The sequence below is a fragment of the Eucyclogobius newberryi genome, unplaced genomic scaffold, assembly GCF_026437365.1.
Source record: "Eucyclogobius newberryi isolate DKJ021-1_F unplaced genomic scaffold, fEucNew1.0.hap1 SCAF_9, whole genome shotgun sequence".
NCBI classification, from domain to species: Eukaryota; Metazoa; Chordata; class Actinopteri; order Gobiiformes; family Gobiidae; genus Eucyclogobius; species Eucyclogobius newberryi.
This window is the reverse complement of record NW_027316532.1, coordinates 17,432,992-17,458,005: the sequence shown is the minus strand read 5'-3', so window position 1 is coordinate 17,458,005 and position 25,014 is coordinate 17,432,992. Positions and strand designations below refer to the sequence as shown.

Sequence of the window (25,014 nt, the reverse complement as noted above, 5' to 3'; positions counted from 1 at the left end):
AGTTGTTCCACAGTTGTTCGTCAGTTGTTCCTCTGTTGTTCCCTCAGTTGTTCCTCAGTTGTTCCCTCAGTTGTTCCTCAGTTGTTCCTCAGTTGTTCCACAGTTGTTCCCTCAGTTGTTCCTCAGTTGTTCCTCAGTTGTTCCACAGTTGTTCCACAGTTGTTCCTCAGTTGTTCCTCAGTTGTTCCACAGTTGTTCCTCAGCTGTTCCCTCAGTTGTTCCTCAGTTGTTCCTCTGTTGTTTCTCAGTTGTTCGCTCAGTTGTTTGCTCAGTTGTTCCTCAGTTGTTTCTCAGTTGTTCCTCAGTTATTTCTCAGTTGTTCCATAGTTGTTCCTTAGTTGTTCCTTAGTTGTTCCTCTGTTGTTCCTCTGTTGTTCCTCTGTTGTTCCTCAGTTGTTCCTCAGTTGTTCCTCAGCTGTTCCTCAGTCGTTTCCTCAGTTGTTTCTCAGTTGTTCCTCAGTTTTTCCTCAGTTGTTCCTCAGTTGTTTCTCACTAAACACACACTAAACACACACTAAACACAGACTAAACACACACTAAACACAGACTAAACACACACTAAGAGAATGTCCTTAAATATTGCGGTGTCTCTCAAATGAAGACATTTGGACCTATTCCTCGTTAACTCAATGGACTAACTGAGTCGCTAAGCACTTAGCATCCTGCTGACTCACATACTTCATGTCCAAAACAAAAGACAAATCCAATCCGTACTTATATTTCAGTCTCGTTCCCACCGCGTGGGTTTAAAATGCCAGAATTAACATGTTATTTAAGGCGAGTGGCACCTCGAGGCCCCGCTCCCCGCCGCGCCGTCCGCTTTATTAATGTCGCAGATAAAAACGCGCGCGCTAACATGTATGCTAATGCAATACCCCTGCTACGTTTCATTTCCTTTTTTACGAGACGACCGAGCTGACCGGCAGAACGAGTAATCACCGTTCCGAAACAAGAGAGCAGCGGAACAGCGAGCGCCGGTGGAGAAAGATACAGCGTTCCTCGTAAAGCGGCAGCGAGGGCTGCTGGAAGCTCGACTCTCTCTCCCTCTCCCTCCCCCTCCCCCTCCCCCTCCCCCTCCCTCTCTCTCTCTCTCTCTCTCTCTCTCTCTCTGCGCGGGGCTGCCGTCGTAAATCTGTCCCACACGGGCATAAATTAAGCGGGAAATCAATTTGAATGTTTGAAGAGCGAGCCGAGGCAGAGGTAGGACTCAGAGCGGGTGATTTTGGCGTTTGCTCCTGCGGCGTCATCAGGAGCGACATCACTGAAACAGGTCGAGCGCTGTTATCGTGCTGCTGGAGCTGTTTCTCAGTGAAGGTTTAGCGGAGTTTGCTTGCTTCCGTTGCAAGAGATTCACTTGTTTATTTGTAGTTTGTTTTTGTTTTTTCTTCATTCTTCTCCTTTTCTTTCTTCTATATTTCTTTTTCATCTTTTTCCCTTTTGTACCTTTTGTAACAGAAACAGAACAAAGAATGAAGGGTGTTTCTGTCCCTTATGTCTCGGGACTGTTGGATAAACTGCAAAGATTTTTTAGACAACATGAAATCCCTGTTTAATTTAAACCAGAAAACACTTTAAGACAAAAACTGGTTCATCCTAAGGACAAGATTCAACACAAAAACAGAGCAATGTAGTTTATTCTGTCCAATGCAGTGAAGAAAAGTGTAAAGAGCGCCACATAGTGAGACTAAACAGCCACTGCACAAGAGGCTTTATCAGCACAGAGGACACTGGAGTTCAGGACCACGGAGCGCTGTGCATCTTCATCTTAAAGACACAAACCACTCTATCAAAGACAGTGAGGACAAGATTCTGAGCAGGACAAAAGATGCTTTGAAAGAGTTAAAGAGGCTATTTTTGTTAAAAAAGAAAGACCATTATTAAATAGGAACGGGGGGTAAAGATTCAACCTTTCGGTCGTTTATAATGGAATTTTGAATCCTTGGAGATGTCGACGCCCAGAGTATTCAGATGCTTATCAGTTACACAAGGAGGAGAGAGAGAGTGAGGCAGGGACAATAGGAGGCTGATAGCCCATTAAAGGACTGATAGTAAACAAAGAGGTTTATTTACTATCAGTCCGGTGGGCGGGGCCTACTCAGAGTAGGATAAATATCTGAGTTCCCGGTCTCAATTCGCAGATTGAGAATGACTCTTGGATGAGAGTCAAAACATTTTGTTTTTTCTAAAAAAACAAGAGTCCAAAGGGATTACACCGACGTGTGTGTAGTTTACCCATCATGCCGTCTGAGCGTGTGTAGTTTACCCATCATGCCGTCTGAGCGTGAGTGATCTCCCTGTGGTGGTCTTAACTCCGCCCCCTCAGAAGCTCTGGGACCCTCAGCCTCGTCCACACTGATGCCACTCAAACCTTACATAATGACGTGTGTTTGTGTCTGTTTTCACAAGACTCAGACCGGGATTCAGGACTGTTTAGTCTAACTGTGAGTTTCAATCTAAACACCTGGTTCTGGTCGACTCTAAATGGATCTCATGCCGAGGAAAGGAAAGCGAGCTCGTGACGTCACAGTCGATAATGTATTTAAAAGTCACAAAAGAAACAACGTGGGGCATGAAATGACAAATGAGCTCTTGTATTTACTGTAAAGAGTCTGTTTTCAGCTCTGCGGCGGGACTATTTGCTGCCGCGATCGGACGAGTTGATGATGTTAAACCGTTCCTTACGCGAAACACATTTGCCAAAGTATTAATGGAAGAAACGCAGGCCCCCGACGCCAAAGGGCAAACATGGCATTTTCACACGTTTAGATGAAGCAAACGTGGAACACAATCTGGCCAAACGTTTCCTCGAGGAACGAGTCAAGAGCTGAACGTTTCAGAGAGAGAAAGAGACCAAAAAGCAATGCAAACTCGTCCTATGTCAGTGGCTGTTGACACATTTAGACAACAAAGGGTTCAAATGTACTTGGTTGTGTTCAGCTTCATTCACATTTGTTTAATTAATTCTGTTGACGAGCTCGTCTTTCCAAATTTTCAAGAGTTTTGACGTCAAAGGTGGAGATCCGGAGTCTTCCCGTGTAGTTTTTTAAGTCCAACGATCATTCCGAGACTCGTTTGTTCATTCGCTATCATCTCGGGTTAAGCTTTTGTTCATTTCGGCGCGTTCCCCCTGCCGCCAGTAGATGGAGCGCCGACGCCGATCCTGACGAGGGAACGCTCGACTGAGAGAAAGTCGTACGCGTTTTTCACGTTGTAAAACAAGCGGCACCGAAAGCGAAGGGACCGAGTTCAAACAGACAAAACGCAGCGTATCGAGTTCTCCGGGGATTGCATTGTCAGAGGTTAGAGGTCAGAGGTCGAGAGTCTCTGCTGGGCGGTTAGCCTGCCACACAGCACGGGTAGAACGTGCAAACTCCGGACAGAAAGACTCAACCCAGGACCTTAACGCAGAGAAGACGACGAACAAACGCAGCTCTTCGTCCTTTTCCGTGCGACCTCTTTCTCTTCCTTCCCTCCGCTGCAGTCTTGGACCGGGCGTGTCCACGGCGATGCTCCTCGTCCTTCTACCCCGGACCACAAAAACACAGAAATGCCACTGTGCCGGCCCAGCGGAGCGCGCTTCAGTCGGCTGATAACCGGATTAGACAAATTACATTTCAGCCGTGACCGCGCGTCCTCTCTGGAGAAGCCTCCGGAAAAGCGCCAGTTTGGCTGAATAAAACATGCACAAGTGTTGCAATGTGGTCTCGGTGGATCTGCGGCCCGTCTTGTCTTTATGGCCCGTCTTGTCTTTGCCTGTCTTGTCTTCGCGGCCCATCACAGAGGCAGAACACGCCGTGGGTCGCTCACCAATGGCTCTTTTCCACAGCTACTTTTATCCTCCAAATATCCACAACTCAAAAGGCGGATCAGCTTAAATGTGCCTGTTTCTTTGGCTCAGGTACTTAGATCTTTGCACTATCATGTCTCATTTTCACCAGCTCAAACCAGGAATAAACCCCAAACTAAACCTGGACCGGACCAGGACTAAAGACGGACCGAACCAACATTAACATCAGGATGGAAACAAGTGTGAAATTAAAATAATATAATGCATTTAACTGCGTTTTAGTTCAGTGAGTCTTTAAATATCCCCGCCTTTGTAGGATTATCGCACATGTACGTTATATGCTGCTAATTTGTGTCCATCAGAGGGCGTCAGACACCTAAATCCAGCCAAGTTTATTAACAGACCAATGCGTTCAGAGTAAGAGTCTTTCAAAGTGCTTTACAGAACAGGAAAAGATCATTCACCTGCAGGACCAGATTCATGTCACGCTTTGAATAAAGGTCTATGAAAATAAGATGCTCATTATGAGTTGTACCAAATACATGAAGTAATCTAGCGGCCCAAGTGTGTATCGTTATCCAAGAAGGCTTTTGAATGAGTAAAATTCACTTTTACTCACAGGAAACAAAGAGGTAAAAAGATGAGTTTAGGATTGACTGAACAGACCACGGCCCCTAATACAGTATGTAAATATAAACAATGACTCGCCGATCATTATCATGTGTTTTAACCATTTCAAATCTCAATGTTGATCCAAAACGAGCAATATCTGATACATTTGAATCTGGAAAATGGATAGAGCCAGATTTACATGTTTGTGTCGACACATTATGCAGAGAAAACTCCTCGTAGTCCCTCACCTTTACAACCATCGCTTGGTTCTCGTGGGTGATTCATCTTTCGTTTCGCTCGCGCCCGAACCTCGCCGATGATCTCCCGCCGCTCTTCTTCATCCGTGACACGTGAAGCCGTCTGCGCCCGGGACCCAGCTGCGACGCGACGTTCCTTCAGGTCGTTTACGGGGCGAAGAGTGACGAGCGAGAGGAAGGAGACGAAAGACGAGTGACGAGCGGCGAGAGGAAGGAGACGTCTCGTTTTTGGATGCGATTTAAAAATGCCAGATGCACATTTTACCGCACGTGCTTTATTCATGAGCCGTCTGAAACATTTACTCCAAATCCTGAAATGTCGGACTTTATCAAATTGTAAGATCAAACTTTGCTTATGTCATGAAAATTGTGAATACCAAATATATTCCCTTGATCTATTTCATACACGTTTACTACAGTCAATCCCTCATTTCAGAATATTAATCTGGCTAAAGTCGTTTTTTTTTGGGGGTCAGAGCAGAAAGCACGACGTAAAGACTTCTGAAGAACGGTTTCCGAAATACATGAGCTGTTGAATGTTTCATACATATTTGCAGCACCAGCAGAAACAGCGCGCCGGCCCTTTAAGGCTCTAACTCTCTCACAAGTGTGCTCTAAGTTGTGTTTGCAAAGTTAGAGTCTTCAAACGGTCTGAGCAGTTTTTCAAAGTGTGCTGTAGTTTTGCCGGATTTATGAAAAGTGGGGTAGGAGCGGGAGGATCGGGGCGGGGCTGGTGTTTTCGTACGTGCTCGTTTGAGGGCTATTAGCACCAGTGATCATACAGTAATTTTATTTATTGACCCGAAGAACTTAGCAAAACAAAGCTAGCCTATGTTAGCATCAGCTGTTTCCTGTTTAGCGACGCACAACACTCGCATCTCATGTTTAATATCAAACACAAACACTGGTCTGCACATGATCTGAAGGGGGGGCGCTCAGGTTTACAGGCACAGGCAGCACTCGTCTAAAGGGGGGGCGCTCAGGTTTACAGGCACAGGCAGCACTTGTCTAAAGGGGGGGGCGCTCAGCTTTACAGGCACAGGCAGCACTTGTCTAAAGGGGGGGCGCTCAGGTTTACAGGCACAGGCAGCAATTGTCTAAAGGGGGGGGCGCTCAGCTTTACAGGCACAGGCAGCACTTGTCTAAAGGGGGGGGGGCGCTCAGCTTTACAGGCACAGGCAGCACTTGTCTAAAGGGGGGGGGGCGCTCAGCTTTACAGGCACAGGCAGCACTTGTCTAAAGGGGGGGGGGCGCTCAGCTTTACAGGCACAGGCAGCACTTGTCTAAAGGGGGGGGCGCTCAGCTTTACAGGCACAGGCAGCACTCGTCTAAAGGGGGGGGGGGCGCTCAGCTTTACAGGCACAAGCAGCACTCGTCTAAAGGGGGGGCGCTCAGCTTTACAGGCACAGGCAGCACTTGTCTAAAGGGGGGGCGCTCAGCTTTACAGGCACAGGCAGCACTCGTCTAAAGGGGGCGGGGCGCTCAGCTTTACAGGCACAGGTAGCACTTGTCTAAAGGGGGGGCGCTCAGCTTTACAGGCACAGGCAGCACTTGTCTAAAGGGGGGGGGCGCTCAGCTTTACAGGCACAGGCAGCACTCGTCTAAAGGGGGGGCGCTCAGCTTTACAGGCACAGGCAGCACTTGTCTAAAGGGGGGGGGGCGCTCAGCTTTACAGGCACAGGCAGCACTCGTCTAAAGGGGGGGGCGCTCAGGTTTACAGGCACAGGCAGCACTCGTCTAAAGGGGGGGCGCTCAGGTTTACAGGCACAGGTAGCACTCGTCTAAAGGGGGGGGCGCTCAGGTTTACAGGCACAGGCAGCACTCGTCTAAAGGGGGGGCGCTCAGCTTTACAGGCACAGGCAGCACTCGTCTAAAGGGGGGGGGCGCTCAGGTTTACAGGCACAGGCAGCACTCGTCTAAAGGGGGGGGCGCTCAGGTTTACAGGCACAGGCAGCACTCGTCTAAAGGGGGGGCGCTCAGGTTTACAGGCACAGGTAGCACTTGTCTAAAGGGGGATGCGCTCAGCTTTACAGGCACAGGCAGCACTTGTCTAAAGGGGGGGGCGCTCAGGTTTACAGGCACAGGCAGCACATGTCTAAAGGGGGGGGGCGCTCAGATTTACAGGCACAGGCAGCACTCGTCTAAAGGGGGGGCGCTCAGGTTTACAGGCACAGGCAGCACTCGTCTAAAGGGGAGGGCGCTCAGGTTTACAGGCACAGGCAGCACATGTCTAAAGGGGGGGGGCGCTCAGATTTACAGGCACAGGCAGCACTCGTCTAAAGGGGGGGGGCTCAGCTTTACAGGCACAGGCAGCATTCGTCCCAAACTGTGACATCACAGCAGCTTCTTCCGCGTTTATGATCGATAAAAGTGCTTGAACTTAACGTCCTCCAGGGCCAAAAACCACATAATTTACAACCGAAAAGTTGTGTTTCTCAGCTTCAAGTGAGAAGAGTAAAAACACTGTGATGTCGCTGTCACTTTATGGCCATCCAATAATAAGCGGCGCCGTGTGAAGCCGTGTAAACGCGTCTTCAGACTGTAAAATATGCCGCTTCATGAGCTTTATGAGCGTCGCTTTGTGTTTTATTAGTCACAGATGTCGTTGCACTCGTCCTTTTCTCTATCGTAATCGTTTTATCCTCTGAATATCATAACGTTTGTGTTCGTCAGGATCTGGCAAACACATAATCTGCTTTGTTAAAAATGGTCCGTAATCGAGATCAAATTTGAGACAATAACTCGTGTATTACATTTAGAGGCCTTTTCATCATCGTTATATCATTAATGCTCAAAACTGCTGTGGATCGTATCATTCAGACTACTTTTACCATGATAATATATTTTTTATTATTGTAAGTAGAGACGTCACAAAATCAAAAGTTAGAATTATGTTTATTGTGTGAAAAAACATCACGATTTAACGATTATTCACGATTATTGTTGAGACCGAACAACAGTGAAAATCTTTAAAGTTCTTTTACTCTCGACATGTTCCTCAAGTTTCATATAATTTGATCTCATATTGTGTGTACAAATGTGTTTATTGGTTAATTTAATTGAATGTTTTATTTGTGTTTTATTATCCTGTGTTTGTTTGTTGTTTATTTTATGTTCTGTTTTAACCCATGAACAACAGAACTTTACTCACTGCGGTGAAGTTAGTTTGACGTTGGACGTTGGATATTCGCCTCCGCAATTAGAGCGGGAGCTTCCTCCGAGTGTGCCCTGCCTGCAGTAGCTCGACACAGGGAGCTGCGCGCTGAAGTGCCACTTGGTGCGCCAGTTAGGGACCGTCTCTAAAGTACCGTTTGTTATCTTAAAAAATATAAACATATTTATAAAAAAAACAAAAAAAAACAACAACATTGAGCATGAATCCAAGTTGCTAATCCTAGATGTCATAGTCATTTTGGGCTGAAAAATGAACCCTTTGTAGATTTTTAAAGAATATTTTTAGTCAAAAAACAAGGATTATTTTCAATAGCTCCTAAATGAGCAAACCTAGATAGTAAACGCTAAGTGATTATAGTAGTTTGAGTCTCCAGGTCCAACGCACACCTTTTACTTTTTCAAATTAACCCTTTGTAGATTTTTAAGGAAGATTTTTCGTCAAAAAACAAGGATTCTTTTCAATATCTCCTAAGTTAGCAAACCTAGATAGTAAAAGCTAAGGGATTATAGTAGTTGTGGTCTTCAGGTATCACGCACACCTTTTACTTTTTCAATTTAACCCTTTATAGATTTTTAAGGAATGTTTTCCGTCAAAAATCAAGGATTCTCTTCAATAGCTCCTAAGTCAGCTGACCTAGAAAGTCAAACTCAAGTGATTATAGTAGTTGTGGTCTCCAGGTATCACGCACACCTTTTACTTTTTCAAATTAACCCTTTGTAGATTTTTAAGGAATATTTTTCGTCAAAAAACAAGGATTCTTTTCAATAGCTCCTAAGTTAGCAAACCTAGATAGTAAATGCTAAGTGATTATAGTAGTTGTGGTCTCCAGGTACAACGCACACCTTTTACTTTTTCAATTTAACCCTTTGTAGATTTTTAAGGAATATTTTTCGTCAAAAAACAAGGATTCTTTTCAATAGCTCCTAAGTTAGCAAACCTAGATAGTAAATGCTAAGTGATTATAGTAGTTGTGGTCTCCAGGTATCACGCACACCTTTTACTTTTTCAATTTAACTCTTTGTAGATTTCTAAGGAATATTTTTCGTCAAAAATCAAGGAGTCTCTTCAATAGCTCCTAAATCGGGTAACCTAGAAAGTCAAACCCAAGTTATTATAATAGTAGGCAAAATAAGAACAAAATAGGGACAAAACAGGAACAAAACGGGACGGCAAAATAGGCACAATACAGGATCAGAACAGAGCAGGAACAAAACAAAAAGAAGCCAAGAAGGAACTAAACAGCAGAGGGGGGCGTGCCCAAGCCACTGCGGACCACCACAGGAGACCTGCAATATTACCAGTGGAATTACTACATTCAATCGAAACTGATCTAAATAAATTCTCGGCACATACCGGGCATGGTTGACGGAGTAGCACACAATACTTCCTTAGCTGCTCAATGGGATCGCTCCACACCACAGGCTGCATCCAAACTGAGTGGACCAGCGCACGCAACGTTGGCCAGCTGTTGCCGCACAACAGCGCCTTCGCCGCAATCTGCGGCGCGTGGTCATGGACAAGGCGTTAAAAGCCAAACGGGTATACTTGACCGGTGTATCTGGGGCAAACCGGGATTTAGGAGCGTTGAAACTGAATGACTGAGGAGAATTGGGAGTTCATTACCTGCTAGGTGATTTGCCAGAGCCCCGGACTGGATTATGGGTGCCTGTGGCACTGCAGCAGCACTACCGGAAGAATTTAATTCATGAATTTGTGAAATGAATGAATCGAAGCCGCGGGATTGTCATTACCTGGAATGGAGGACGGAGTGGCCAACAACCAAGGCCCGGAAGAGCGTGTGGGCGAAACGAGAGGCGGATGAGGAGGGCGCGCTTAAATAGTCTGCCAGCTGAGCGCCACGGAGCGGCAGGTAAGTGTACCCTCAGCACAGGCCTCTATAGCCCATATTGCCACATTCCACCCCCCCGAAATGCATCGTCGCCCCGACGATGAAACACAACTTAACACCAAGGCCTAAAAACTGCTTCTGTCAGCCTGGAGGATGACACAGGAGCACCTTGGCCGGATGGTTGTTCAACTAGGGACCTTGGAATACGGTGGGGATTTAGGTGTTGGCCAGCGGTCGTGCGAGTGGACCGGCGTACGGATGCCTCGCTGAAGCCAGGATTGGCCACAGGGTCAATTGATGGTCAGTGACCACGGTGGGGAGAGCAACTAATGGTTCTTGAGCACTCGGCATGTGTAATGGGACGTGGGAGGAGTTTTGGGGCACAACTGTTGGCTGCCGCACCGGCGGCTGTAAAAACAAATCATCCTCAAATGACTGTTCATCTTCTACGATTGGTGCTACAGGTGCATCCGGAGGATTCACACCAGGGACAGTGGCAGGGGAGTCACTGCAAAGCAGGGCCTTCAACAGGGATCGGTGGACCCTTTTTACCTTGGTTTGTTGATCCACAGGAGCCACCGTGTACCACCGTGTACCACACCATCTTCCCTTGGGGCTTGCAGGACAACATAGGTTGAGGACCCCACAGGTCTTGGGTCTTCCGACAACCCCTAGCACTGTAATCGCAAAGTAGCACCAGCTGGCCTTCCTTAAATGGCACATCTCTGACTCGTTGGTCATGATTTGCCTTTCTGCGTGAGGCCGCCAGACGCAATCTTTCTCTTGCCCTGTTGAAAGCCACCTGAAGACGCGTCTGGTGCTCTTTTCACCCACTGTTACGAACCTAGGGATTCTGTAGGGGTGTCAGCTCCCTGGGCAGTGGGAGTCAGCACCCTCTCCTGGTTGCCAGGTGATTCTCTCCACTGCAGGTCCCTCCTAACACACCTTAGGATCGTTTGGCTTGAGTGGAGCCAGCCTGGATATAAGGGAGGCTGGTGGGAGCAGTCTCTCTCTCTCTCGCCGCGCCCCAAGACTGGTTGCTGTACTGTGTGGCAGCACAGTTTTATTTCTGTTTATTTTTGCACATTTTCATTGCAACAATACATATCACACTACACTTAGTTAGTTGCCATCTACACAGATACATTCGTTTCTTTTGTCAGGGCCTGATTATTTATAATAGAAATATACTATTAATTATTGTGAATGCTGTGTGGACTCCCCTCTTTGTTTGGCTGCCGTTGAGCCAGGTGGTCGTAACACCCACTCATGCACACTTCCCCCCCACGGGGTCTTGCACCCTACCCAACAAGAAATCAATAGGCAGACGTGGTTCTTGCCCAAACATCAGGAAGAATGGAGACTCACCAGTGGACTGGTGGAGAGTGGTGTTATATGCGTAGAGCACCTGGGGTAAGCAACCACTCCAGTCCCTCTTACGGGATGCAGGAAGAGCACGCAACATATTGTGAGGTTTTCGATTGAACCGCTCACACTGCCCATTTCCTGCTGGGTGGTACGGAGTAAGATAAGACAAGATAAGATATTCCTTTATTGTTCCACATGGGGAAATTTCATTGATGCAACGCAGGTAGATACAGAGGTAGATACAGAAGAAAAGAACAGATCACTTATAGGAAGTTTGAAAAACACTTTCAGTAGAAGATCTCTTATAAACAAAAACTCCCATTACCCAACAAGGGATGGAGGGGAAAAATAATAAAGATAAAAATAAATAAATACATAAATACCATTGCATGTGATCACGACAGTAATTGCACATGAAAATGTGTCACGACGGCACATATTGCACATATGACGGAATTGCACATTAAGTCAGTATTGCGAGTGTTCAGGACTAACAGTGTTAGTTATTGTCATGGAATTAGACAAACACCGATGCTATTCCGTAACACATCGAGAACACAATTAAACTTAGAATATGAAACGACACAGAAATATCAGACATTTGTATGGCAAGCTTGGGAGAAAACGCCGGGACTGATCACGCAGGCTGTGGTACGCAGCCTGCGTGATCCTCCTGCGTCTCTGCTGGTTGGTTTTATTAGATATTCTGGAATAGGCGGGTCACATTTCTCATTGGTCAGCCTCACATCAAGGCACTTGTTTTACAGCTGGTATTTTTCCTAGAGATCAAGCCTTGGATAAACATTACCCAAACTCCTCTGGGCTGTCACACCCCCTCCTGGGGCAACATCCTTTGGCCCATCTTTACGACCCCTTCACAAATGCAGTTTGTCACACACCCGTTCTACTCTTAGACTAATGATGCAGATACAATATCACTATTTTGCAGATAAAATACATCACAGAAATATAATCATATATTCACATTTTATCACAGTTATAAAGTATGATAGCAGCAGGAAGGAAAGACCTGCGAAACCTTTCCTTCACACAGCGAGGGTGGATCAGTCTCTCACTGAAGCTTCTCTCCAGAGCGGACTGCAGGGGGTGGCACTCATGATCAAGCATAGATGTGAATCCAGCCAGGACACTTCTGTCCCCCACTTCCTGCACCGAGTCCAGAGCGCAGCCCAGGACGGAGCTGGACTTCTTGATGACTTTGTCCAGCCTCCTCCTCTCCCTCTCTGCGATGCTGCTGCTCCAGCAGGCCACACTGTACAGGAGGGCTGATGCCACCACAGAGTCATAGAAGGTCTTCAGGAGTGGCCCTGTCACTCCAAAAGACCTGAGTCTCCTCAGGAGGTAGAGCAGACTCTGGCTCTTCCTGTAGAGTACATCTGTGTTATGAGTCCAGTCCAGTTTGTGGTTCAGATGAACACCCAGGTACTTGTATGAGTCCACTCTCTCAATGTCCCTTCCCTGGATGTTCACTGGTAAGGGGGCAGTGGGGTGGCGTCCGCGGAAATCCACCACCATCTCCTTGGTCTTTCCCGCGTTGATGAGGAGGTGGTTCCGCTGACACCAGTCCACAAAGTACTGCGCCATTCCCCTGTACTCTGCATTATTGTCGTCAGTGATGAGTCCGATGATGGCAGAGTCATCAGAGAACTTCTGCAGTGTCGTGTCTGAAGTCTGCAGTGTAAAGGGTGAAGAGAAAGGGCGCGAGGACAGTGCCTTGGGGCGCCCCCACACTGCAGGTCCGAGTGTCAGACACACAGTCCCGTGCTCTCACAAACTGGGGTTGGTCCGTGAGGTAGTCCAGGATCCACTCTGCCAGGTCATACTCCACACCAGCAGTCTCCAGCTTGTCCCTCAGGAGCTGATGGTGTTGAAGGGGCTGGAAAGATCGAAGAAAAGGATCCTCACAGAGCTGCCAGGCTTTTCCAGGTGAGAGAGAGAGCGGTGCAGCAGGGAGATGATGGCGTCCTCCACTCCAATGCCAGGCCGGTATGCAAACTGCAGCGGGTCCATGACTGAGCTCACGGTGGAGCGGAGGTGGTCCAGGACCAGCCGCTCCAGTGTCTTCATCAGATGGGACGTGAGAGCCACCGGCCTGAAGCTGTTGAGGTCTTTGGCGCACGGCGTCTTGGGCACAGGTACCAGACAGGAGGTCTTCCAGACCTGTGTTACCACCCTCAGCTTCAGGCTCATGTTGAAGACATGCTCCATAACTCCACACAGTTCATCTGCGCAGGACTTAAGGAGCCTGGGGCTGATGCTGTCAGGTCCTGCTGCCTTCCTCACTTTAATCCTCTTCAGCTCACTCCTCACCTGTGCTGCTGTGACAGTCAGTGGTTGGCAGGGGGACTGTGTGCTGGGGGGATGGGTGAGTCCAGGCGAAGTGGGGAGCTGATGGTCCGGGGCGGAGAAATGAAGAGGAACGGATGCAGGGCATTGTCCAGCTGTGGAAGAGGGAGCATGCAGCTGTGCAGGGGGAGGGGCGGGTGACCAGTCAAATCTCAAGAAGTGAGCATTTAAATCATTCACCCACTGTAGATCCCCCTCTGTCTGGGCAGGGGGGATTTTGAAGCTCGAGATGGTTTTCAGGCTTCTCCACACTCCCTGAATGTTCTTCTGCTGCAGCTGCTCCTCCATCCTCCTCTTGTAGCCGGCTTCAGCCTGCCTGATCTTCCTCCTCAGCTTTTTCTGCACAGTCCTCAGCTCCTCCTTGTTCCCTGACCTGAAGGCTCTCTTCTTCTCCTTCAGCAGAGCCTTCAGTTCACGGGTAATCCATGGCTTGTTGTTTGGAAAACACTGCACCGTCCGGGAGGGAACAATGTTCTCAAAACAGAAGTTGATGTAGTCCGTGATGCACTCTCTGATGGTGTTGATGTCCTCCCCATGACCATAAAGCTCAGTCCAGACAGTGGTGCTGAAGCAGTCCCTCAGAGCCTCCTCGCTCTCAGCAGACCACATCCTCACCACACGGGACACCACAGGCTGCCTGCGCATGATGGGTTCATACACAGGCCTCAGATGTACAAGGTTGTGGTCCGAGCTGCCCAGGGGAGGGAGGGGGGAAGAAGAATAAGCCTCTTTGGTGTTGGCCAAAAACAAGTCCAATGTTCTATTGTTTCTGGTGGGGCAGGTGACATACTGGGTGTATGTTGGTAGAACAGAAGAGGGAGAAGCGTGGTTAAAGTCACCAGAGATGAGGAAGAGAGCCTGTAGATGCTGTGTTTGCAGCCTACAAGTGCAGGAGAGCAGTGCTTCACAAGCATATTCAGCATTGGCAGACGGGGCCACATAGACTACGATCAAAATCACATGCGAGAACTCCCGGGGCAGATAATATGGCCTCATGCCAATAGCCAATAGTTCAATATCCGAGACTTTGTAATCTCATACAGCTTACACAACTGCTGGATGAGAGTGCTCTCAAAGTTTCGTCCCTGGTCCGAGTGTATGCGTGCCGGCACACCAAACTTTGCAAACCACTCTGTGACCAGGACTTGCGCCACAGTGGAAGCGTGCTTGTTGCGGGTTGGAACTACAAGTGTATATGTGCTAAAAACGTCAGTCATGACCAGCACGTTTTCCAGACCAGTGGAGGTCTGCTCTAACAGGGTAAAGTCGATTGCAAGGATCTCGTTTGGCTGTGAAGCCAGTAAGTGGCCCATAAAGGCGTGAGGAACCGATTGGTTGTCCTTTGCATGCTGACATCTCTCGCAAGCCTGGCACCATTGGGCTACCTCCCGTGACATACCTGGCCAATAGCACCGGGAACACAGCAAGGCCAGAGTCCTCTCTATTCCTTGGTGTCCATGCTCCTGATGGACCTGGGTGAGGACATTCTGGACCAAGGCTTTAGGCAGAAGGAGTTGATACACAGCCCCACCACCGTCAGGACGAAACACCTGCCGATACAGCAGCCCCTCTAACTCTACCAGGCGGTCCCACTGGGCCAGCACTAAGAGGGCAGTCGAAGAGAGGGCTCGTCGCTCTTCACGAGTGGGCTGTCGATTTTGTTGCCAAAAGGTCAGGATCTCCTGTATGGCGGGGTCAGACTGCTGAAGCTCGCGGAGGTCAGCAGGGGCAACTTGCGGTAGAAAAGTCACAAGGGACTGTGTTGCCTGTGTAACCATTCCTTGTAGGGCTTGTTTTAACTGCCCAGGCAGACATGTGCCCCAAGTTCCCGTTGCCACTTCCTGTAAGGAAGTGCCAGGCTGGCGAGACAAAGTGTCAGCATTTTGGTTACACTTACACCTGAACGATATTTTGATTCAAAATCAAAAGAGGCCAACTGGGCGGCCCAGCGCTGCTCAACAGCTCCCAGTGTGTCTGAGGAGGGATGACGCAGGGGATTGTTGTCCATATAGATCACGCATTTGTGTCCTAGCAGTTACTCCCTGAATTTCTCAGTCAGGGCCCACTTAAGGGCCAACAACTCTAGCTTCATGGAGCTGTAGTTGGACATGTTGCGCTCAGTCGGGCGCAGGCCTCGACTGGCGTACGCAAGAGGTCGCACCTTCCCTTCCTGGTCCTGGGAGAGCACTGCCCCCAATCCAGCATGACTTGCACCAACCTCCAGAATGAATGGGAGGGAGAAGTCAGCGTAGGCAAAGTACCGGGGCCGTGGTGAGCTTGGCTTTTAAGGCCTCAAAGCTCTGCTGACATTCTGTGGTCCAGGGTCCAGTAGCACAGGCCGTTTCCTTGACCGTTTATCAGTCAGTTCAGCAACTCTACGGTATTTGCTAACTGCTAAAATAATCCTTGATTTTTGGTGAAAAATATTCCTTAAAATTCAAAAAGGGTTAAATTGAAAAAGTGAAAGGTGTGCGTGATACCTGGAGACCACAACTACTATAATCACTTAGCATTTACTATCTAGGTTTGCTAACTTAGGAGCTATTGAAAAGAATCCTTGTTTTTTGACGAAAAATATTCCTTAAAAATCTACAAAGGGTTAAATTGAAAAAGTAAAAAGTGTGCGTGATACCTGGAGACCACAACTACTATAATCACTTGGGTTTGACTTTCTAGGTCAGCTGACTTAGGAGCTATTGAAGAGAATCCTTGATTTTTGACGAAAAATATTCCTTAAAAATCTACAAAGGGTTAATTTTTCAGCCCAAAAGGACTATTGCATCTAATATTAGCAACTTGGATTCATCCTCAATATTGTTTTTTAAAAAAAATATAAATATGTTTGATATTTTTTAAGATAACACATTTTTAAACAAACGGTACTTTAGAGTCGGTCCCTAACTGGCGTACCAAGCGGCACTTCAGTGCGCAGCTCCCTGTGTCGAGCCACTGCAGGCGGGGCACACTCAGAGGAAGCTCCCGCTCTAGTTGCGGAGGCGAATGTCCAACGTCCAACGTGAAACTAACTTCACCGCGGTACTTTACTCATTGTTTTTTCCCTGTTTCAATAAATAAAATGAATGAAAACAAAATAAAATACAATTTTACAAAAACAGCCGGATGAAATAAAGTTCTTAACATTAAGTCTGTTTTTGTGCTGTCTATTGAACAAAAAATACTTCATTTTGATTCTAAAATTGTCACGATTGTTATTTTTTTAATATATTGTGACCTGAATAATCACGATTATCGATTCACCCAATAACCCTGACGTCTTTAATTTTAAGTATGATAAATGTTTGGATCTCGTTTTGTTCCTTTTACTAATTTATGTTTATTTATTTTTAATTATCTAACAAAAAATATACTTCTAAAATACTTTTAGTCATCGTTTTAGTCGATGTTGATGTAGTTTTTAGTTGGTTCTCTTCAGCAGCGCCACCAGCATCATAAATCTGGTGTCCTACCCTCCAACTCCATCTAGTGGCCAAACGCAGTACTGTATCCTCACGCCTTGTGTTCTGTTTCCTCAGGGATGCGTTGCGGCCTGACCTTTGACCTTCACCCTCGGGACTCTCCTCTGACGTCAGTCGTTTTCTTTACACGTAATAAAAGTGTTTGTTCTGAACTAACGCTGCCTTTTCCCCTTCAAGTGTTAAGCAACTTTACTGAACGTGAGTCTGACTTTCAAAACGCTGCAAAAATATTTTTGCGTTCAAGTGTGTTTTAGTTTCATGGAATGTTTTTCTTTTTGTTTATTTATGTTTTTGTATAATTTTTATTTTTATTTTTTATTTTCTTAAATAAAAACATCTTGATAAAAAAACAAAATTCAAAAATTTCCAAGTCAGTTTCCACGGTCAGTAAGACTCAAATTAATTAGAAGAATTAGATTTCATATTTTGCGTGTGATGAAAAATGCATTGAATATTAAACATTTTCGCTGTTATTTTTGTCTTTGCCACGTCATATTGTCCTGTTGTCAAAACCCGCAACGATCAGAAAAAATCAGACATGACATTTCACTAATCTGATAACTCCAGAAATCAGACTTTTGAGTGCACTTAAACGTAGAGTTTAATTAAGACTTTCTGGTGTTTGTTTCAGAGTTTGATGGAGACTTTCTGGTGTTTGTTTCAGAGTTTGATGGAGACTTTCTGGTGTTTGTTTCAGAGTTTGATGGAGACTTTCTGGTGTTTGTTTCAGAGTTTGATGGAGACTTTCTGGTGTTTGTTTCAGAGTTTGATGGAGAGCTGGTCGGATGACAGCGGGAACTGTTGTCATCACTGGAGGAATTCTGGCCACAGTGATTCTACTGTGTATCATCGCTGTGCTCTGCTACTGTAGACTCCAGGTACTCACTAATACTACTACTACTACTACTGCTTTTACTTTAAATAGTGCTGTTACTACTTCTGCTTCTACTGTAGACTCCAGGTCATGGGTTTTAGTCATTTACTTTAAATATTAGGCCTACTCGCTTTCTACTTCAATCCATCCATCTGCAAACAGTAGAGATGAGAACCTGTGGTCCCCAAACCAGACACACCCCTGAGGACACACTCCGACCCTTGAGGACACCCTCCGACCCCTGAGGACACCTCCGACCCCTGACTGCGCCTAGAAATTCTGTCCATAAAAACTATGAACAGAACCAGTGACAAAGGGCTGAGGAGTCCCACACGCACTGGGAACAGGTCTGACTTACTGCAGTGAACACAGCTCTTGCTCCGATCATACAGGGACCGGACAGTCCTGTGCAAAGGGCCCCGGACCCTGTACTCCCGGAGCACCCCCCAAAAGACACCCCGAGGGACACGGTCGAAAGCCTTCTCCAGATCCACAAAGCACATGTGGACTGTGCAAACTCCCATGAGCCCTCGAGCACCCGATGGAGGGTATAGAGCTGGTCCAGTGTTCCACGACCGGGACGAAAACCACTCTGCTCCTCCTGAATCCAAGGTTCGACCATCGGTTGGGTTCTCCTCTCCAGGACCTGGAATAGACCTTACCGGGGAGGCTGAGGAGTATGATCCCTCTGTAGTTGGAACACACCCTGCAACCCCCCTTCTTGAACAGAGGGACCAACACCCTGCCAGTCTGGATCTAGCACAAAGATCTGGAGATGGGAGATGCCCAAGTGGCATTGAAGGGTGGGTCAAATGCAGAGGACGGATTTCCCTACAGGGTCAATAAAGTATCTGAAACTGGTTTATTTCTATTGTCAATGAACAGGATTCAAAAACTTGGAACTTGCTTTGGCGTGAAGGTGCAACACAACAATGAAAAATAACAGCAGCAAAATGTATCAAAAAGTTTAAAGGTGAAATGTGCCCGATCTGATTTTAGCTCATTTTAATCTGTAGTGCCCTTAAATAGAAGCAAATTCATATCGTAAAAATGACCAGATAACAAACTATATTTTTGAACGTTCTTGTGAATCACCTCTTATATATACTCATATATGCCTGTGTTGCAGTACTCTTTTATATATACTTCTGTACTCCTGTGTTGCAGTACATAATATACTTCTGTACTCCTGTGTTGCAGTACATAATATACTTCTGTACTCCTGTGTTGCAGTACATAATATACTTCTGTACTCCTGTGTTGCAGTACATAATATACTTCTGTACTCCTGTGTTGCAGTACATAATATACTTCTGTACTCCTGTGTTGCAGTACATAATATACTTCTGTACTCCTGTGTTGCAGTACATAATATACTTCTGTACTCCTGTGTTGCAGTACATAATATACTTCTGTACTCCTGTGTTGCAGTACATAATATACTTCTGTACTCCTGTGTTGCAGTACTACTGCTGTAAGCCCAATGGCTCGGACAGCGGCTCCTTGTCCCAGCAGCACTTGGCCTGTAACGCCTGCTCCGTCTCTGGTCTGGACAGCTCTGTCTCTGTCACGCCGCTGTCCATGTCGCCCCCGGAGCCCCCCGGAGCCTCCGCCGCCAAGAAGCCCCCTGGAGGTCACCCGCGGTACTGCCCCACCTGCTCGCCGTATGACTCGCCCTTTTACGTCCGCACCGCCGACGCCACGCGCAACGGGGGTGAGCGCGTCACCTACATGCCCACGCACTACGAGAACCCGGCTGCCATGGCCCCGCCCCTGCCCCCGGGGCCCGTCAGAGGGGCCGGGATGAGGAGCGCCCCCTGGAGTCGACCGCCAGAGTTTTACACCAACGCCAGGGCTGTGAGCACGGAAGTGTGACCGCTCGCGAAAATGTTTTGTTTCTGTGCCACGGACATGAGCGACGGTGGCGTTTGGGACGTATTGTTCACAATGTAAATAAGAAGTGGTGGATTTTCAATTTGTATCTGTAAAAAGACTTGTACAAAGCCCTTACGCCCTCGTACAAATGTCATACTGTAGATCAATACTGACTGTTAGCTTCACGTGCTAAATATTGACCTTTCCTTCAAGAACATTCTAAAGGCTGGTACAGTTCCATTCATTAGCTCCAATGCATTTTCAATTAGTTAGCGTTAGCCTCCAAACGTCATGCGCCTGAAAATCACTCAACCACAAGAATAACACCAGTGCGTTGGTAGAAAACATCACCACGGCTGCGTATTATTGGGATTCTCTAAATGTTCTGCATTTTGTTGCGGGGCGAGACAAGCGTTCAAAGCCTTAACCTTACCCACATTAAATGTTCCTAACCTTACCCACATTAACTGTTCCTAACCCTAACCTTACCCACATTAACTGTTCTTAACCTTACCCAAATGAACTGTTCCTAACCGTACCCAAATTAACTGTTCATAGCCCTAACCGTACCCTGATTGTGGTATATTGTAAAAATTTAGAACACGAAGCCGAAACCCCGGAACAAAATGCTGAATAACGTTAGCATAGGCAAGTGGTTCTCAACCTGGGGGCCGCGAAATGATTTCAGGCGGTCCCCAGATGATATGATACCCTTAAAATGCAGTTTTGAACTTGTTTTTGTTGGCCGACAAAAGTCATGTGTCGAGGTCAATATTCTCAAAATAGACATGAAAGGAGCACACATGCTAACCACCACATGCTAACTACCACATGCTAACACATTTCTAAAATCTAACGTTATTCTAGACAAAAATGTACACGTAAACAACACCCTTTCCTCTGCCGTCTACAAACCTCTAGAATGAGCGCCATCTGGCTGTAAGTGAGAGTAAGTGTCTGATCTGATTCAATGTGAAGGACAAAATATTAAATCTGGCATTTCCAAAGGACGGACACAAAATATGCGACACTAAATCACGTCTGAGGAAGCGTCATCGTTTCATATCGTCAACATAAAGCGTTTGTCACTCGCAGATTTACTCGCAGTGAGAAGAGAAATGTAAAACTGTGTCTGAAAATGAGGGACGAATGAGGGATTACACAGACATGTGTCTGAAAAGTAAAAAAAGGTGAAATATTTACTGGTCCAGCACGTTCTAGTAAATCTCTTCTGCGTTAGCATCAGCGCTAACTCATCATTATTTAGCATCTGGGTCGACACAAGGTTAGGAACATTATGGAAATATTGAAGCAAAGAAATGTCATAAAATACAGTTCATACGCCCAATTTCATATAGAGTATTTTAAGCTACCAATTATTTCAGTCAACGCATAATTTTTCAATCAGTTGAAAGATTTATTTTGTACATTTAGACTTTTTAAACACATTATCAACCAAACAAACGTCAAAATATGGAGTCTCGAGGCTTCACCATGGAAAACATTTACAGATAAAACTTCAAAAATGATTCCTTTTGGACATTTTGATTTAAACAGCCATGGTCTTCTGTATTTAGTCTTTAGCGTCCAGATTATTACTATTTCTTGTCGTATCGAGTCCTGATTGGTCGATTAATCAGCGCAGCCCTTGTAAATTAAAAAACGTAATCCAGTAATAATCAATTACACAATTACACAATGATTTACTTTTTTTTTTACCATTGATGCACTAATTATGCAATAACATGCTAAACGTACGGTGAATTATTCGGAAACCGTTACTCATATAGTTTCGTTCATTCCCCTTTTGTACAATCAAACGTTGGCGTTGTGTTTCTGAGACGGGGAGACATTTGTAGGACGCGCGTTTGAGTGGAAGTCGCCCGTCTTCCCCCGAAAACGCTTCTTGAAACAGGATCTTTACCAAAGACAGAATTCTGCCGGGGATTTTTCTATGCAAACTCTTCTTCTTCTTCTTCTTCTTCTTCTTCTTCTTCTTCTTCTTCTTCTTCTTCTTCTTCTTCTTCTTCTTCTTCTTCTTCTTCTTCTTCTTCTTCTTCTTCTTCTTCTTCTTCTTCTTCTTCTTCTTCTTCTTCTTCTTCTTCTTCTTCTTCTTCTTCTTCTTCTTCTTCTTCTTCTTCTTCTTCTTCTTCTTCTTCTTCTTCTTCTTCTTCTTCTTCTTCTTCTTCTTCTTCTTCTTCTTCTTCTTCTTCTTCTTCTTCTTCTTCTTCTTCTTCTTCTTCTTCTTCTTCTTCTTCTTCTTCTTCTTCTTCTTCTTCTTCTTCTTCTTCTTCTTCTTCTTCTTCTTCTTCTTCTTCTTCTTCTTCTTCTTCTTCTTCTTCTTCTTCTTCTTCTTCTGCCGCCGCCGCCGCCGCCACCTCCGGGACCAAACGTGGCGCCAGCGAGCCGGGGCAGGCGTGTACAGGATTACCGCCGTGTCCGACTGCGAACTGAGCCCCCAAACGCACCGTCGAAGTAGACCAACTTTTCCCGTATTCACGCAAAAAAGTGTAAATACAACACAGGAAACGAGAGGAAACTTGACATTTTTGTTCCCGAAAGAACGCCACAAATGCTCTATTTTGTCCATTTTATCCCCTTTAGACTGTACGTTTCTCTATGTTCGTCTGTGTTCACGATAATAATCTTAATGTTGTTCAAATGGGTTGTGTTCTTGTGACATCGAAACATTGAAGAATATCGTTTAAAACTGTTTAAGATTGAACACGTGTTGACGAGAAACCAGACTTTTAGATAAGATTTGAAAATACCCTGTCCAAATATTTTTCTCCGGGGTACGGGGGCCGACTAGGTGAAAAAACGAGTAGCTTCGGCATTCTCCGGAACACGGCTCGGCAGCCAATCAGAGCCAAGCACACAAATTTCGTCGACCAATCAGCGCGCAGCATGCACATTTTCACTTGTAAACAGTAAACTGTGATGGCGGACCATCGTCAAACGCTTCCCGGCTCGATTTAATGATAATATTCCCTTTTTTTCCTAAGATTTATTAATAAAATGGCCGTCCCTGCACTCGAAAATGCCCGTCCACATTTTAAAATACCCCGTCCACAATACGGCTCTCTATCTAAAAGCCTGCAAGAAACCTATTCACTCTTTCGTAGTCGACAGAATTCAGTTTGTAATTGTGTTCAGGCAAGACAAAAAACTGGAACAGGGGCGATTCTCCGCCGGTGTAAACAAATAAACAAAAGTGTAATTCTTTTTTGGCCACAATTTCAGAGCGATTAGTCAATCCAGAAGATGTGATTGTGTCAGATTGGAAAAGATTTCAAAGGTTTCGTCTGGACACTGTTTTTAAAAAAATCAACATGTTTTGACGCAGGTTTTATGAGGCTATTGTAGTGTGAAGGATGATTGTGCCGCAAGCCATTTTACAAGATGAATATGACAGGTTTGTGGAGCCAAGAGAAACAATGTTACATCACAATTCAACGTCGGTGGCTCATAAGTTTGGATATTTCTTCTCAAAACGGCGAATCAACCATAGATTTACACAGGCCCCGCCCTCGATCCGAAATGACGACATCTACAGTGTTTTGAGGAATGTTTTGACATTTTTGTTGTCGTTTCATCCCATTTTGCAGCTGTTTTAAAATCATTAATTTATTCACGTTTGTGTTAAAATCAAATAAGACCTCAACAGGAAATGAAGAAAACTCTTAAGTTTTTTTTGCGCTGTGTAGAAAATTGTACATCGGCTGGACTGTATGATAAATGGTATTTCACAGTGTTCATTTTTGTCGATTAAAAGTATTTATAACAGTGTAAAGAGTTATTGTGTCGCTCTCTTGGTTGTTGACGTGATGTCGGATCTTTGGAAGGTCAAACAAAGAGTCCACGCTTTATCAAAATAACCTTTTTGATTTGCTTTTACTGTCTAAAAATGGAACCATACGAACTAAGCCTGGCTCTGGCACAAGGCGTACTGGAAAATAAAACGTTTGCATTGACTGATAACAAGAATGATAATAATAATGCAGTTTATACAGGACTTTTCACGTCAAAGCTGCTCAAAGTGCAATAATTGTGTATTAGGGCCATTTACGGAAGGGAAAAATAAATAGGAGAGAACATTTTCAAGTTCAAACATGTAAATCTGCTGGAAAAAAATAGAACATTTGTGAGAAAAAAACATGCAAATTTGCCACTGTGTTGCACTGTCCTCGTCTCAAATAAATAAACAGACTTAGCTACAAAAAACATGCAAATTTTGGTGATTTTTGCCTCGGGTATAGTTTATGTCAATGTATTTTTTTTTTAGCCAATTTGGGCTGATCTTTGCACTTTGAGACGTTGCTGTGTGTGTTCTAGTAAATTTGCACGTTTAAAAATGTTGTTAAAAAAGGAACAATGTTTTTTCCTTGCATAATTTCAGATGTTTCGTGTTCAAACTCGAACATTTGCTGCCCTCTTATACGCCTTCGTGGTGAATGATGTGTTTCCAGAGCAGAATTAATCGTTTTTATTTTCATTTTTTCTAAGGTTTTCTTTATTGGACAGGACAGCTCAGTGTGACAGGGAGGACATGCCTGGCATGTCCAAGGCGCTGCCGCATTAAAGTGCCTATGACAGGTTTATAAGATTTTCACATTTTTACTATTTAGTGTATTTACCTGTTGGAGATATAAATTATAGTTTCACACCAGTCGAGCAGGTATTTGTAGAGAAAAATCTGTAGAAAATGACAGGAAGTGACATCACACCAGGGACACTCATTCCATAAAGAAGGGAACGATAAATAGGAGCAAATTTTTAAACAAGTTCAAACATGTAAATATGTTAGAAAAAAGTAGCAAATTTGCAGTTTGTTTTCTCACAAATTTGCTATTTACTTTTTTGTATTGTGCACTATCTCAAATAAATAAACCAACAATAGCTCCAAAAACCACACAAAATTAAAATTTTTAAGGTTTTTAAGATGTTCTAATTTTTACTATTAGCAGTTGTAGATACAGTATTATAGTTTTACACCAATCGAACAGGTTTTTGTAGAGAAAAATCCACCCTCGCTGTGTGAAGGAGACGTTTCGCAGGTCTTTCCTTCTGCTGCTGTCAGACTGTATAACAAACACTGCTAGCCCTGAACATGTGCAATACTGCCATATTCATGTGCAATACTGACTAACCATGTGCAATACCGCCATATTCATGTGCAATTACTGTCATACTCACACGCAATGAATGTCATTAATGTGCATACAACTGATGTAAATAAGAGTGTTTACTTTACCATTATTATCAGTATTATTTGTCTTATGCCAGCTATTTTTAAATTTTTATTTTATTATTTTTTATTATTATTTTATTGTATCTTTATTTTTATTTTATTTTCTTCCCTCCATTCCCTACT

At 45.2% G+C, this 25,014-nt stretch overlaps 2 protein-coding genes across 3 annotated transcripts in view; both read left to right on the top strand.

The window, feature by feature from the left end:
- The first annotated feature begins 4,700 nt into the window (after positions 1 to 4,700).
- Positions 4,701 to 25,014, top strand: part of LOC140353630 (ubiquitin-ribosomal protein eL40 fusion protein) — a 287,808-nt gene continuing 267,494 nt past the window's right edge. Inside the window, exon 1 of the mRNA XM_072438280.1 lies at positions 4,701 to 4,705. The gene's annotated coding sequence lies outside the window, so the exon portion shown is untranslated. The remainder of the gene's footprint in view (positions 4,706 to 25,014) is intronic.
- Positions 17,068 to 20,169, top strand: fam163ab (family with sequence similarity 163 member Ab). Of its 2 annotated transcripts, XM_072438754.1 has the most exons (3): positions 17,068 to 17,089; positions 17,655 to 17,769; positions 19,230 to 20,169. In XM_072438754.1, exons 2-3 carry the CDS (start codon positions 17,677 to 17,679, stop codon positions 19,638 to 19,640), a joined length of 504 nt encoding a protein of 167 aa, XP_072294855.1. In that variant the 5' UTR covers positions 17,068 to 17,089; positions 17,655 to 17,676; the 3' UTR covers positions 19,641 to 20,169. The 2 variants fall into 2 exon arrangements, with proteins under 2 accessions (XP_072294855.1, XP_072294856.1); XM_072438755.1 differs by lacking the exon at positions 17,068 to 17,089 and having other exon boundaries at positions 17,542 to 17,769.

What these genes read in the sequence shown, in the direction of transcription:
- fam163ab (XM_072438754.1), top strand. Translation starts at nt 17,677, where the DNA reads ATGACAGCGGGAACTGTTGTCATCACTGGAGGAATTCTGGCCACAGTG. An exon ending in TCTGCTACTGTAGACTCCAG is followed by an intron (nt 17,770 to 19,229) that starts GTACTCACTAAT and finishes CCTGTGTTGCAG; the next exon opens with TACTACTGCTGTAAGCCCAA.